The following is a 15,651-nucleotide window of genomic DNA, read 5'->3' as shown; positions in this document are numbered from 1 at the left end:
CGACGATCTCAACATCTTACACAACTTGCGCGAACCTTTCAAATACACACTCTCTCTGTGATGACTATTCTCGCAAATTTTGCGGCGAGTAACAAAGACTTTGGGCCATACGAAAATCACAGGTCTCTCATGGTATTCTGGCAAAACAAAAATGCATCTTGGGCCGTTCGACCGTCGGATTAGACGTTCTCGCTGCGCGCCGTGCGCTACCAGCCACTCGAAGGTACGGCAATCCACCCCTGTCTTTGCTATTGCTATTGCCGCAAGCAATTAGGCTTCTTCGAATTATGGTCTCCTAATTCTCTACGATCGAAGTGTTCCGGTTCAATCCCATGTGCTCAATGCCAGAAACGCTGCATTGAATGTATATTTCCGGCAGTGTCGGCTCCGAGCAACGGAGCTACAATCCGGCTAGCCAAGGGGAAGCTCTTCACGGCCAAGTCTTTCGCAACGCCTGTCACGCAACGACCTGTCCCGCCGCTCTCGGATGAGACCATTAATTACATCTTTTATTTTGATATTTTTATACGCAACAACAGCTTCACCGGTCAAGGGCCTGAATACGTAGCAGACGTTCAACAATTAGCCAAGACTTGCGGCCAAACAGGAAGAGGCCCACATAACCATCTGCTGGACGCAATGTTGGCTCTGGGTGCTATGCAAGCAAATATCCTTGGCGCATCAGGCTGCCACAATAGTCTGCGTTTTGCGCTTGAACATTACTTGCAGTCCATAACCTCTCTCCGAGGAGCTGTCTTAGACTCCACATTGGCACGGAAAGATAGCATTCTCTGGTCAACCTTTTTCCTAGGGCTATTCGAGGTTCGTAAAGCTCAACAAACCTATCCGAATGCTCTTGTATACTTAGCCTCGAGATTTTTTTGATAGCAAGACAACGAGCTAACATTGGCAAAAGTTGCTTCAAGACGCCTCTGGCCAGAAGTGGCTACAGCACATGGTCTTCGGCACATCTCAGGCTCTCATCGCGAGCGGGCCGTCAGCATGCACCTCGGGAACAATGCGAAAGTTCTTCATACAGGCACGAACTTTTGAAGTCTGTAGAAGCATAATATTCAACCAGTCCAGCTTCCTGGCAGCACCAGAGTGGATGAAGGTGACACGAAATTTATCGGAAGAGGCAAACATTCAAAGTCGGGCTTCTGTAGATGATATCCTGAACATAATTGTGTTATGCTCCAGGCTTAGAGCACGGTAAGTTTGACCGCTTTTTGTTTCTTCGTGTGATGTGCGTTAAAGAGATAATGCTGATATACAACTCCAGTACGGGCCAATTCATTAGAACTTACGCCAGCTTCCCCGGAGTTGAGGTCCCATCCATCGATGCGCTAGAACTTGCCACAGAGGGCTTCTATCTTCGCGATGCACTTGATACTTGGAAGCTTGATGCATCATTTTCATCTGCCCAACACAATGAGATGCTTCTCGCAATGAGTTACTACTCGGCAACAAGCATATATCTCTCTGGAAACTATGACTACGACCTACATCACTGGCAAGCAATGACCGTTGCGGTACCAGTGCTAAGCCGAGATGAGATAGTGAAGCATGTTGAAGACATCTTGCAGACAACCAGGGAAGCGCTTCGATCCTCTACTCTATCGCCGCTTCTGCACCTTTTCCCACTACGAGTAGCAGGGGCAAGGTCCCGAGAACATTCCCAGCGGCAGGCCGTGACTGAGTGTCTGCTCGAAGTCAAAAAGCAATTTGCTGTTGCCGATGCGATGTTGGTCGAACTCGACGAGTTGTGGTCTTTAAGTCCCATTCAGACACCCTTAGACAGCTGAATAATGTTAATTCCCATCTTGGTACGCCGTGTCGAGATCGCAAGTTTGGTATGTGATCTACTCGGGTTTCTTGTAGTTCGGTGAGACTTCTGACAATTGCCTTTGGTGCTCCCCCTTCTCAATCATGTCTTTGATGACTTCGTCTGCGACCTTCATAGCCTGAACACCCGCTGGCGCACCACAATAAACCGTTGCTTGGAGAATCGCCTCGCGGATTTCAAGCTCTGTCAGCCCATTTCTGATCGCCCCTCGAATATGGATTCCAAATTCAGCCCAGCTCTTCAGAGCAATGAGCATGCCGATGTCTGGTGTAGGCGTTAGCTGGAGGGCATACCACCTAGATGCATGCCATGCACAATTGCGGCAGGGCCCAGCTCGAATTAACTTACTTAGCAGGCTTCGCTGCTTGCGTTCCAGGCCAGGACGCGACCATATGTTTCCCCAAGCCCACCTATTTCGATTGATCTTAGATTGAAATTACGCTCAATGAATGGGTCGATATCGGGATTCGTACTCCGTAATCAGCTCTTGTTGAGCAAAGGCGAATTCGCTAGAGCCATTGCGCATCGCGGTCTCGACATAGCCCTCTCCAACGACTTCGCGCCGGTTCTTCAGGCCAGCTTCAAAAAGTTCAGCGCGCAGCTTTCTGCTATTTTCGGATGACATCTTTGCTCTGGGGTTTGCAGGAAAACGTCATGAACAGGTGAAGGTTCAAAGGCCAGTGCTACAGAAAAGCATGAGACCGAATAATACTAATATCTCTCCCCGTTTCACAAGGAATAACTCATCATCCGTGTTCGGCAGAGCTGCGGAACCAATTGAGGGGGTCACATCCGAGCTTAAGGTGATCGAAATGACCGATGGCGCCGAATCAATCCGCAACCGGGGAAAAAGCCCACACCCCGCACTACCCCGATAACCCGCACGAAGTGTGAGGGCTATCCCGCGTTATCCCGTCTGCTGCATTCGATAGCTGCTCAAGTCTCAGATTTGCATCTCTAGCATCGTTACTGTATTCGGCACATCTAAGATCTTACTAAACCAGCTTAAATAAACTCCAGTAGGTCCTTCTTTGGCCTCTGAGCCAGCTTCCACTTTCCCTTATGTCCTTGCTCGTCTTGTTGATGACTTTCCTCGTGAAGACTCGGACTCTGCGCTCCTTTGTGGTTCCGCTGATTCTCATCATCATCATTATCCGGGTTCCCAGGCTCGGGATATTTCCTCAGATGCTCGACCGCCCAAATTAGCTCCTCGGAAAGTACAGGCGGCGTCCGCCCCTTGCCCCTTAGCGTCGGAAGACCGGCGACACGGAACAGCCAGTTGAGCCACTCAAACGTCTCGCCAGTTTCCTAGGCAATGTCGTGGAATTTTCTGCCTTCCTTCTCGACGAGCTCTTCCCTTTCCCTCTCCCATCGCTCCTGTTCCTCAAGGGACGGCAATGCAACGGACTCTCTGCCAGAAAACACTCTTGCCAATGCGATGGCCTGATACTCAAAACTCCTGAACGTGAGAACCCTTGGCATACCAACAATCCCCAACGTCTGGAAATCTTGGAAGAAGGTATGCCAGAAAGTCTTGATAAGCTTCCCACTTTTATAATCATACAAGGCTCTTCCTCCATTGGCTTCCGAGTTCCAGAAAGGGTAAGAGGGTTTATAGCCTGTGCAGTAGATGATGTGATCGACATCGTCGAGGTATGAGTCGTCTTCAAAAATTACACGCCCGTCGAGACGAAACTCCTTGATAATCGGTTTCCAAGCGATGCCCGGAGGCGGTTCGTCGCCATCCCAGCGGGACTTGGACCTCCGGGACTGATAAACGGGGATACGGACTGTCTGAACCAGCTCTTCTGTCACATCATGGCCAGATGCGGAGTTTCCGATGGTAACAATTTTCTTTCCGGTATAAGGTTGTGGGGTGCGGTAGGTCTTGGAGTGCACGACGCGGCCCGGAAATCTCTTGATGTACTCGTCCAGACCCTTGACGTGAGGAACCTGAAAGCATACTAAGTTAATCCAGATTCGAACAAGCGGGTTGCAGATTCATAAAAGGCTGTACTCACATAGGGTACCGAGTAGTGGCCGTTGGCGAAAACTACTGCATCAAACACCTCTTGCCACCAAACGTCGACGTTACGCGCAGCGTCAAACTTGCGTAGAGTCAACCTCCACTGCTCGGGCCTGTCTTTGGCCGGAATTCTTGTCACATCCTCAACTGTGGTGTTTAGTACCAGTATTGAGTCGGTCTTGTGCAGGGAAAAGTAGTTCTCAATATATTGTCGTGGAATCCAATGCGGCGCAAATGGTCCGTAAGCGAACCTGGAATCCGAAAATGACATCGCAATGTCAGGGACATTGGTTCTTCAGGATGTTATCAGCAGCCCTCTTTCGCATATCATGGGAAGTTTCAGCAAGACTTACGTCAATGAGTGATAAATCGGGGTCTGCGAGTAGCGTTCTTGTTGACTATGGGGCTTGACCTGGGGAAGCTCGCCCGGGATCTCCACTGCGGGATCGACATCGGGCGGGAGGCTTCCGGGTTGGAGTGGAGGTAGCTCTGATGGACTTGGGTCGTAGATCCTACAAGATTGAGTCAGTCATAATGGTCAGGATGAGAACCAAAAGGGAACCAGTACCATGTTCCGCCCGCGGACTCTCTTCTTTCGAATACCTGGATTCTTTCAAAGTAGTCTTCCGCTTGAAAAGCTGCAGCGGTAACAGCACCTAGTCGATATCGGAGACATATTAGCCACTACCTTCAACTAAATGCTTGCATTAGACGATCTGCCGGCGGCTTGCATCTTTGCATCCGGAGAGCTGCCATGCGTGGCCCAAGAGGTACTTACCCGCAGCGCCCGCGCCAATAATGGCTACAGACTTGATCTTCCGTTCGCCTCCCATTATGACAGTGCGTCTTGAAGCTCAGACCAACAAATTACGAGGAATGGCTCAATCCGTTTGTCAGTCAAAGCGGTCTCACAAGCATATTTACGGTGTACAAAGTATTTAAAGCACAAGAGTCCAGAAGGAAATGAACTTCGCAATCGAGTCAGGTCAGATCCATTTGTCATCTATCAGACGTTAAGAGGGGTTTTGGTTGGAAACTGGGTTGATCGGATGTATTCGCCATCTGTCGCCATCCTCAGAAGCGATTTCACCATCGCTGCGTCACGTGAAGAATCGGATGTTATGTTCGGCATTGCGAAGAATCAAGATAACAGTTGAAATAAGAGGTCTGAACCTTGCCTTTCGAAAGTCAAATTGCTTGTATCTAGAATAATATCTCAGCTTAGCTCATGCAGAGAGGTCTTGAAAGCTTCTATCTAAGCCGAAAGCGAGAGGACCGAGGCGCAGTTTCTCCCGGCCGGGCCGGCCCGGATGCCGCTACCTCGTTTGATTGAGCGCTCCGTCTCACCGATTAAAATTGGGACCCCCGAACTAATAGCTACCGCTCAACAAGCTTGGTGATAGCCAACCAATGCTTTCCACAGACCGGCATTGGGATTACCAGTTTCCAACTACCTTCTCGCCTAACATTGCTCATAAGACCAAAATAGATCGTTTCGAAGCTGCTCTGGCGCTATTACTTCTACCCAAGACTTCGAATTCAGCGGAGTGCCGGGTTTGAAGTCCATTCGGACCCCGAGTGAGGTGGGCCGATGCGACCATCTCGGACATCATCACATTTGAGTCGGTCGCCAGCTCAATCATACAACCTACTACTTTCCGTTCGCAGAATCAACAAAACGTTTTGATCTTCGTCACTACCAGATTTGTATGATTTCACGCAATAAGTATGAGATGAACACCAACGGAATATCGAGTTCCGATGCCAATGTCTGTTGTACTAGATAGCGAGTCGTACATCTGACGTAGCGAGTCATTGAGGCATACTCCTTAATGCTCGAATCATCTACAGACATGAACCCATCTAGCCAAGGTAGGCGACCTCTCCAACACAAGCGACAGAAATGCCATTGCATCTTCAACTCGTACTCGAGGACCCCACACACACGATGGCACTCTGCAGCAATGCCACGAAGTTGGTCGCGTTTTGGTCGAAACACCGCACTGAGGTTTCCATTAGGCACAAGATTCTGCCTTGTTGGACCTGATCTGGAAGCTCCCGATGCATGAGCAAGGATGCTGTCACGAGTTATGGCACGCAGTAATGGGCATACGGAGTGTAGTAAAAGTGGCTTAACTATTAAAGTGGAAATAAACAAAAGGAAAAGGTCTATATACACGATATCTGAGATAGACACGTGATTTAGTACGTGACGGGTACTTTATAAGGTACGATTACTATCCTTATTACGTAACATACCCCCTAATTACTACTACTAGGGAGCTATTATACCTAAAATAGAATCTCTAAATGCTTTTATAAAGGCCTAATTTAGTTAAATATAAATAAAAGAAAATTAAGCATAAGGGATACGCGTCTTTTAAACCGCGTTTATTATAAATATATCCCTTTATTTAAAATAAATAAAATCCTAACCCGGAATAGCGCGTATTTTATTACTTCTAGTATATAAATTACTAAGGGCGAGGCTACTTAGCCGCTTTGCGTATATCTAAATTCTTATAGCGTTACCTAGTTATTATTTTTCTTCTTCTTTTTAACTTTTTATAATTACTATAAGTACCCCCGTTTATTATACGCGCGCGCCTATATTATTAAATCGTTTACTAATTTTATTTTAAATATAAATATTTAATATATTTAAAAATAATAATAAGTTTTGCGTAATTTCTATAATACCTCTTATATACGTATTATATAGTTTATTAAGAGTTTAGATAAGTAATAATACTAACGAGCCCCTCTAGGTCGTTACCCCCCCTTACGACCTCTTATTTACTTATTAAAGCCTAGCTACCGAGCTCTCCCTCCTTAACTAAGAGGATATTAAGGCTACTAATTAAAATACTAAGGACTTTATTAAGTTCGAGGCTCTCTTTAGCGGCCGTAATAAGGGTAATAATAAGATAAATAGTAGTAATAAGAGCTCTAACGGGCTTTTACCTATCCCCCCCTCGGAGTCTAAGAATAAGGATAAGATTAGTTTAAATAATAAGCTTTTTAAAAAGGGTATATTATATACTTATTATCTTAAGAGTTTATATTTAATATTATTCTAGGGTTTAAAAAATATAAAGCTAGCTTTTTTTAAAAGGGCAGTAAGAAGTAAAAAAGAACGCTAAGAAGCTAAGGTACCCCCTGCGGTAAGTATAGTTCTTTTTACTATTCTAGGCCTATTTAACATATACTTAGTCCTTAAGAAGCTTAAAAAAGAGGCTCCCGAGGAACGGGAGATCTAATACCTACTCTATTTTAAAATAGCCCTTTAGTATACTAATACTAAGGATAGTAGTTATTATTTTATAAAAAGTAGTAGCCGGTATGCGTACTATTTTAATAGCCGTTTAGCTAAAGGGTATATTAATATACCGGTCGTTTTATAGCTAATAGCCTAGGCCCTTACTAAAGCTATTATAAGTAGCGCTCCCTCTCTCGTAAATATATTATTCTTTTTTATTATTAAAAAGCGCACTTTTAATTATAGTTTTAGTAGGATATTACTAAGCTCTATAGTATCGTCCGCTAGATATATAATAACTAGAGGATATACGAGAACTATATTAGCTTTTATATAGAGGACTTCTTTAACGCGCGCCCCTAGTCTTCTCTTATACTTATCGTAGTTATTTATAACTAACCTCCTATTGCGCCGCCTGCTTTTATACCCTAAGTTATTAACTTAACGGTTATTTTAGCTCCCGCGCCCCCCGCTACCCCCGCTACTCTTAGCTTTATAAACTTCGAAGTACGTAAGATACGTTTCCTAGCGCGCGTATACCCTACGGGGTAAGGTTATTTTATTTATTTTAAGCCTCCGGGCCGCACTCTAGGTTCTGTTTATTATCTACCTTTAGGTATTAAGTTTTTCTAAGCGTAGCCTAAATTAATTATTTTTAACTATTTTAGCTATTTATAATAGCTTCTTGCGCATCGTAGAAGTTAAGAAGTATACGGAAATATTCGAACTTAGCTCGTAAAAGGTTTTTAGTAAGTCTATTTACTAGTATATTTTTTGTTAATATATAAGTAACTTCAAAGCTACCTCTAGCGTACTCTTATCTTAGCTATATATTCTATATATTAATATAGCGAAGTTAAGTAGCTATTCTTTCTCCTTCCCTTACGACGAGTCGAATTATTTACTAATTATCGTAATTAACTAATTATACTTCTCTTAGGTTAAGGGTAATATCCTTAAAAAGGCGCTTTAGAGCTATAGTCTCTTTTATAGTTTCCTTAAAGTAAAGAAGCTTAGTTTCGGTAGTTAATATTATAACCGTCGCTTAGCGTACTAATTTTTATTAAATTAGGCCGCTAAAAAGGAATATTATATATTCCTAAGATAATCGTCGTATTACCTCGTTATTTACAAAGCTAGTATCTTTAGTTAAAAGTAATAATTACGCACTTAGTATACTACTATAATAGAGCGTAAGATATTTTATTATATAGAGATATTAGATATAATAGTTAATTACTTTGATATAGGTTGCGCTTAGGTTAGTTAAGAACCGTAATAATTACGAGTAAGTAAAGGCGACGTCTAGTCTAATTATAATAGCTATATAAAGCATACTCCCGACCTTCTCTTAGTAGCTCTTTATTTCCTCCTTTATTACTTACCCCTCGTTTAATTTAAACTCTTCTTAAGGAAGAGGGGTAGCTAGATATAATAAATTTATAAGGTTAAAGCGCTTAGTAACTCGCTTGATATATACGTCGTAAATAAAGTAAACTTTATAAGTAGTACGGTCTCGTAAAATTCGCACTCCGAAGAAGTAATTAATTAGTCTATTCTCTTTAAGGTTAATATATTCTTTTATACTATCGACGATTCCCTAAGCCGCCTTTCGGTTATTTTAATAGTATAGAATAATAAAGTTATTAATATAGAATATTAGTATTACCTTCTTATTTACGGTTTAGTAAATATAGATCTCCTCGTAGCTATATATTATATTTATATTACGGAGTATAGAGGTAAAAGTTTAGAACTAGAGAATTAGTAAGTCTCGGAGGCTATATAGAGCGCGTTAGAGTTTATTTACTTTACTAATAACCTTATATCCCTCTAGGAGTTTAATAATTACTAGCTTCTCGCTCTTAAGAGGCGCGTTAAGGAATACGTTAATAGTATTATATTAGTCTATTTTAAAGTCGAATTAGGTAGCTATTACTATTATAAGCCTAAAGGCCTTTATAGCGAGTATTAAAGCGTACGTATTTTATAAGGGGTTAAGTAGTTATATATCCCCCCTTATATATATACGTACTTTTACCTCGCTAACCTCGTTATCGACGTTATGCTTATAAGTATATACCTATTTTAATAAAAATAGGATCCCTTATTTAGGATTACGGTCGACCTCTTCTTATATATTAATATCCCTTAGCTTTTTTATTTTTGCGTCTATAGTATCCCTAAGTAACTTTTATAGTTACGGTAGGAAATATTTAATATTACTAAACTTCTTTAGTAAGCTCTAGAAGTTAACTTTAGTAAGTCGTGGTTTTTAAACTCTTTTAGAGCGCTCTAAGTAGGTCTTATAAACTGCTCTTTTTATTACTTAATAAAGTATTATATATCCTATATTACTTTCCTCTATAGCTTTTTACTAATTAGGTATAAAAGTAGAGAAAAAGTAGTCCTAGAGACGGTTATAATAATTACCGTTTCTTATATTCGAATATAAGAGCGTTACGAAAATACTACTATTAAAGTATTATAGAGGTTTATAGGCCCGGTTTAAATATCTAGGACCTAACAGAGCTTTACTTAATACTCGATAAGGCGGTTTTTATAAGCTCTATTCTTATATAATAATAGAGGTTTATTATAAGGGTTCCTTATTAACGTCGATTTTAGTATTAAAAATTACTTTTTCGTAATCGGTACCTTATTTACTACGTACTTTAGCGTTTTATTAAGAGCCGTTAAAAATTAAAAGCTCGAGAACCTCTGTAATATATATAAGCGCTTATAAAGAGGATTATAAACTACGCAGAGCCGTTTATAACCCGGTTACTATATCCCCTTCTTTACCCCTACCCCCGAGCTCGCGCAAGGGGGTTATTTTAAGAGTTAGTAATAATAATAAGACTATATTAACCTCTTTAGCCTTATTTATTATACCCTAGAGTACATCTATCGGTTACTTAGCGTCCTAAATAGTTAAAAATCTAATAATAATACTATCCTTAACTATAGAGTTATCTTAAGTATTAGTATTTCCGAAGTCTAGATCTACTTCCTTAAGTGCTCGAATTAACTTATCGTTAATATTAAAGAGTTCTTATATTTTTTAAATTACTAAATTTGCTTACTTACTTACGATAGCTTATTCTTCGTATACGGGATTATAAAAGACTTTTTTATTAAACCTAATATTCTTCGTAATAAACACTTACTTAAGCGCAGGCACCTAGACCTTATATAAGTTATGCGTTTTTAGTATATATCTAACTAGGTATCCTATATACCTATAGGGAAGTACTTTAAACTCCTTCCGATATATACCCCTTTTATAATCTTTATAAAAAGGGTATACTTAGTAGCTATATACGTAGAGGTTACTAAGATACGGGGTAACTAGTTTAGAATCCCGTACTTAGTAACCTGTCTATTACTAGCGTTAATATTACTTTTATTAATTAATTTTTATTATAATAGGCGAATCTCTTTTATTAGCCTCCCGTGGGGTAATATTATAAATAAAAATTACTACTAGTACTATTTCGTCCTATAGATTCGTAAGGAGGTTTATAAAAAGGCGTATCTTATAAGCTTTAGTAATTACGAGTTAACTTACTTTTTTAGCGTTACTTATAGGTTCTTTTATATATAGAGGTAGAAGTTCTATTTTAATTCTTAGCTCGCTATATTACGTTTTATATGCGCATTTAACGTTTATAGTTAGGAGAGCGGTCTTATTATTATTTTTAAAGAAGTAGATTAGAGTCCCTTTTTAATAATAAATCGCTACTTCGAGGCTCTATAGTACGAAAAGCACTTCTTTTTCTATTTTTATCCTTAAAGGGAACCCCCTAAGCTGCTTATTATATTCGTTAGAAGTTATAAATATATATTATTATTTACTAAGAAATAGTTCGAAATAAAAGAGATCTTAGTATATATAGTACTATAGCCGTGAGGCTCTTCTCGAGAGTAGTCTTCTTAAGACTACTATCTTAGCTTTAGATAATATATATACTTTATACTTAACTTATAATAGAGGTTTAATACGCATACCTCGAGTTTTATATAATAATTAATAAAGAGCATTAGGTCCGAAATAACCTATTTTAAAGTATTAGAAAAGCGCGCTATTAGACTTCTTATAAGTATATTAATATAAGTAACGGAATTTTCTATAGCTAACTAGTAGTATAATACTAGCTAGGCTCTATAAAATACGCTTAAGGTTTATAAAAAAAGGATAGGATTAAAGGAGCTTATATTTAAAGAAAACTAGATTGTTCTTTTAAATAAGCTACTTTTTAATAGTACTCTTATAAAGCGTTCCCTATTATAAAATATAATTTAGACCGTAGTATTAGAGTGCGCTTCTATTTAGCAAAGTCTCTAAGACTATGTTAATATAAAATCCCTTAACATAAGCGACGTTCTAGAGCTTTAAATCGTAAGTTCCCTTTCCTTTAGGTCCGTTTAGGACGCCCTTTATAATACGAATACTACGTGCGGTAATAAGTAGTATAGTAGTTCTTAATTTAACGTAGTTTTTATTACTTAATAGTATATAACTCTCGGGTTTAAATAGGCTCTTATTATTAACTAAATATATTACTTTATAGCTATTTATTACCGTACTCTAAAAAAGGGGGTGAGCGCTACTTATAAAGGTACTAAAGATTACGTTTATCTCTAAGTCCTAACTTTTTATAAATATAGTAACTACGTAGCCCTCGTTTTAGTTTATTAATAAGCTCGCTATAGGTTAGTTAGAGGATCCTTTTAAAAACCTAGGTTTCTTAGGGGTTCTATCGTTCTTTAGCTAACTAGCTTTCTTAAGCTTACTATAGAATAATTTCTACTTACTTAATTTAATAATAGCGAGGACTTCCTCTATATAGCTCCTTAGTATTCGTATTAATAACTTATTAGTATTTTAGCTTATAAGTACCTATTTTAATTTTTAGTACGCCGTAGGGCGCTATAAGTATGTGCAATTATAAGGGTATATAACGTTACTTTTATTATTTACGTTATTAACTAAGTTAGAATATTTAGTAAAAGTAAAGTAAGCCCTTCCTTAACCTAAAGGTCGTTTAGTATATACGTCCTAAGTTACTAAGCTAAATATATACGTAATTTCCTCGAGGGTCCTCGTGTGCGTTCCGAAGGCTATTAATTTGCTAAAGGTCTTATATGTGCGTTAGCCCTATATAGGGTTAAGTCTAGACTTAACCGTAACTAAGAAGTTAAGTACGGCGATCTCTTTGCTAATTTTTAGAATATTATACGTTTTAGTTTAGAAATAAGCGGACTATTACTCTTTATATTAGTATTAGGGGTTAATTCTAATCCTCGCTTTATTAAGGGCTTATTAATATTCCTTTCGAACCGCACTCCTTATTACTAATTCGGGGGGCGCAAATTCTTATTTTAAATATTTAACGATTTATTATATACTAAACTTAGCACCGTTCTTAGTAGCTTTTTAAAATACGTATTTATATAGTATAGCGTTAACTAATTTTACTAATTACTAAGCGAGGACTTTAATATGCGTATTAATAGTGTTACGTTCGTGAGCTATAAGTTACTCATATTTAGCATCGAGCTCCTATTATTTTTAAATACTCTTAAGCGTATAGATCCTCTTTACGGGTGCGGTATAAGAATAGATTTATTTACGTAAAGTAGGTAGTATAGCTAGCTTTATAAAAAGAAACCCGGCTTAGTTTTATAAGTTACTCGTACTTAAGGAAGTCGAAAGGTTCGTACTAAGAGTTATATTTAGAAGCTACTAGTAGAGGATTTCCTAGTTTTTTTAGTCGTTTTTAAACGCTTTATAACGGGCTTAGTAGGCTTGTAGTTCTTTTTTATTATAGGTCATAACTAATTATTTAAATTCTAAGGGCGAAGTAAGCGCTATAGAGGGGTTAAGGAATATATTAGAATTTAGAGCGTCTAGGTCGACGTACTTCTAGACCCCGACGCCCTTATTTATAGTACGAAGTATATTAAACTATTTAATCTAATTATTGCGGCTAGTTAGTTTAGCTTAGGCTAAAGTAGGTATAAGTAAGTTAGTTATTTTAAAAAGATCGTAGGAATCGTATTAATAAGTACGTTATCGTAGTATGGGGTCTTAACTAAGAGCTAGGCTTATAACTATTACGAGTTATAGTACGTAGTAATAGGTATACGGAGTATAGTAAAAGTGGCTTAATTATTAAAGTAGAAATAGATAAAAGGAAAAGGTCTATATACACGATATCTAAGATAGACACGTGATTTAGCACGTGACGGGCACTTTGTGAGGTGCGATTACTATCCCTGTTACGTGACAGATACTCAGACAGGCCTCACTGGCTCAGGGGGGCGCAGCTTCCGCAACCAACAAGGGCGCTTACAGCTCAACGTCGTAGGTAGGAAATTGCATCCCGGAATATTTCTCAAAATTGTGCTGAACCCGATGATTGCTGGTATTTATACCACTGAGAGGCCGAGGACTCAAGAGTGTGGGCTTCTAAAACACCTGCTCATCGATTACTCCTTCAGTTGCTGTCACTTGATAGGTTCAGATTTCAATTCACAATATTTCACCCATCAGCCCGCTTCATTTATTATACAATGCAGAATTCCCCACCGCTTAAGGTCGCGAAGCGCAGGGCTAGGCCCGTGAAAGCAGCGCAGCTGAGCACAGCTTCTTCCCCTTTGGCACCGGCCACAACGGGGACGACGCCCGATCAGCCACCACGCCGAGCTTCAGTCAATGTTCCTTCTTGGAATCAATTCGCCGGCCCTGGTTGGACCCCAGCTTCTGAGAGGCCTGATGAATCTGAGGTGGACACCCCGTCGAAGAAAAGCGTCCCCAGAAACAGATCAACATCTGCGATGTCGTTGAAATCGGCAAAACCTCCCCACATCGAGGAACCTGACAACCTTGGCAACGTCACTCGGGCTAAGCCATCTTTGCACAGTTCTTACACTTCCCCAAGCCTAACCTCTGACATTGAAAGACGAAATCAACGGCCTGTCGTACAGGATCGAAGTGCAAGCGAGCAACCTTCAACGCCAGCAAAGAAGCTTAGCGGGCCCCAAATCGACCGCAAACTTGAGTTCATGATCAAGGCCGGCCCTAAGGCAAAGTCTGCGGGCTTCCTCTATGTACAGGTCACCCAGCCACGCGAGATCAAACAACGTCTACTCAAAATCGGCGTCACCAAATTCCTTCCAGAAAAGCGTGGCAAAGACATTCAGTACCAGTGCAAACACCCAGAGTTTTTTGAACATGAAGATGCACCAGCAGTGAAATTCTCCTGGAACGGCTTTGCCGAAAAGCTGGTCCACGCCGAGTTGACCAACTTTTGTCGATCATGGGCCTGCGGCTGCGGAAAGAAGCACAGAGAATATTTCGAAGTGAGTGATGAAATCGCTCTGGAGGTCTGGAGCAGATGGACAAAGTTTTGTGAACAGGAGCCGTGGGATTTCCAAGGCAGGCTGTTGCCAATGTGGGAACATAGACTGCGGCATAGAGTTCGGTTCACCGACTCAAAACAAGATTTCGATCATGGAGAGCTTGCCAAACACTGGCGAACATGTGTCTTGCCAAGTTCGATAGAGCTTCTCATACCTAAACGACACTCGGGTTCTCTGGAATCATATCTACCCCAATCGTTGGCATTTTGCTGCCGTGGCGGAGGCACTTACAATGGTTTTCATATGGCCAACTTCTTTCTGGACATCAATGTGGTGGAAGGTGGTTCTCGTTCTAGCTATGCTGGAGCTATTTTGCCTGGACGGCATGTACATGAAGGAGTCTTTTTCCAGCCTTCTGAGTGGAAGTCTTCAACGCGTCAAACTTTGGTCGCTATCGGACTTGCCAGAGCATGGGCCAGACCTAGAAGCCAAAGATCCCTCGCCAGCCGTCTCTTCTGAGCAGCAAGCTCAAAATGGGCTTCATGAAGATGCAGACACAGAGATGATGGAGGATGTTCCCAATGGCGAGGATGACGACATTGTTGATGGAGAGTGGGATGAGTCTGATAACAGCAGTGACGATGATTAGGTTATGGACGAAGATGTTCTTTCTAATTAGAGTCCCTAGGCAACTTCTAAGTCGACCTACCCCCTTTTGGCCACCCCCCCCCCTTTTGGCTACCCTATTAAAACATAGTATTAAAATATCGCTACTAACTATACTTAATTAATTAACTATTTTCTACTATTATAATAATATAGTTATTATTCTCCCTAGGTAATTCGACCCTTATAAGTTAACTAAAACTAACTAAATAGTTATTAACGTCTTCCTAAGCTCTTTATATATCCTAAATATTTATAAATTTAGTATTTAAGTTTATTAATATACTTTTCTTTTTTTATAGCTTTAATTAGTTAACTTTAGCTTTTAAAACTCGAATATAGTACTAAGATATTACTAAATAGTAGGCCTACTTACTAAATACTTTCTTTATTTTTTTAAATAGTAGTTGTTAAGTATTATAGTTTAGACTAAGCTCTATAAATAACTTTAACTAATTATAGAGCTCGCTAGCCTTTTTAAGAGTT

At 40.1% G+C, this 15,651-nt stretch overlaps 4 protein-coding genes across 4 annotated transcripts; 2 read left to right on the top strand and 2 right to left on the bottom strand.

Annotated features, from left to right (window-relative positions):
* Positions 1–955: 955 nt before the first annotated feature.
* Positions 956–1,805, top strand: CLUP02_15311 (uncharacterized protein; the record flags this gene model as incomplete). Its single annotated transcript, XM_049294235.1, has 2 exons — positions 956–1,212; positions 1,283–1,805. The coding sequence occupies 2 exons, from the start codon at positions 956–958 to the stop codon at positions 1,803–1,805; spliced, it is 780 nt and encodes a 259-aa protein (XP_049151381.1).
* A 57-nt stretch (positions 1,806–1,862) lies between these two features.
* On the bottom strand, positions 1,863–2,471 carry CLUP02_15310 (carboxymuconolactone decarboxylase; the record flags this gene model as incomplete). The annotated part of the gene is made up of 3 exons (XM_049294234.1): positions 1,863–2,110; positions 2,195–2,256; positions 2,320–2,471. The coding sequence occupies 3 exons, from the start codon at positions 2,469–2,471 to the stop codon at positions 1,863–1,865; spliced, it is 462 nt and encodes a 153-aa protein (XP_049151380.1).
* A 380-nt stretch (positions 2,472–2,851) lies between these two features.
* Positions 2,852–4,705, bottom strand: CLUP02_15309 (uncharacterized protein; the record flags this gene model as incomplete). Its single annotated transcript, XM_049294233.1, has 6 exons — positions 2,852–3,154; positions 3,194–3,799; positions 3,868–4,165; positions 4,226–4,384; positions 4,441–4,528; positions 4,651–4,705. The coding sequence occupies 6 exons, from the start codon at positions 4,703–4,705 to the stop codon at positions 2,852–2,854; spliced, it is 1,509 nt and encodes a 502-aa protein (XP_049151379.1).
* Positions 4,706–13,710: 9,005 nt separating this feature from the next.
* On the top strand, positions 13,711–15,148 carry CLUP02_15308 (uncharacterized protein; the record flags this gene model as incomplete). The annotated part of the gene is made up of 2 exons (XM_049294232.1): positions 13,711–14,499; positions 14,702–15,148. The coding sequence occupies 2 exons, from the start codon at positions 13,711–13,713 to the stop codon at positions 15,146–15,148; spliced, it is 1,236 nt and encodes a 411-aa protein (XP_049151378.1).
* Between the last annotated feature and the right edge of the window lie 503 nt (positions 15,149–15,651).

Source organism: Colletotrichum lupini, chromosome 8 (assembly GCF_023278565.1).
Source record: "Colletotrichum lupini chromosome 8, complete sequence".
NCBI lineage: Eukaryota > Fungi > Ascomycota > Sordariomycetes > Glomerellales > Glomerellaceae > Colletotrichum > Colletotrichum lupini.
This window is presented reverse-complemented; position numbering and strand designations above follow the sequence as displayed.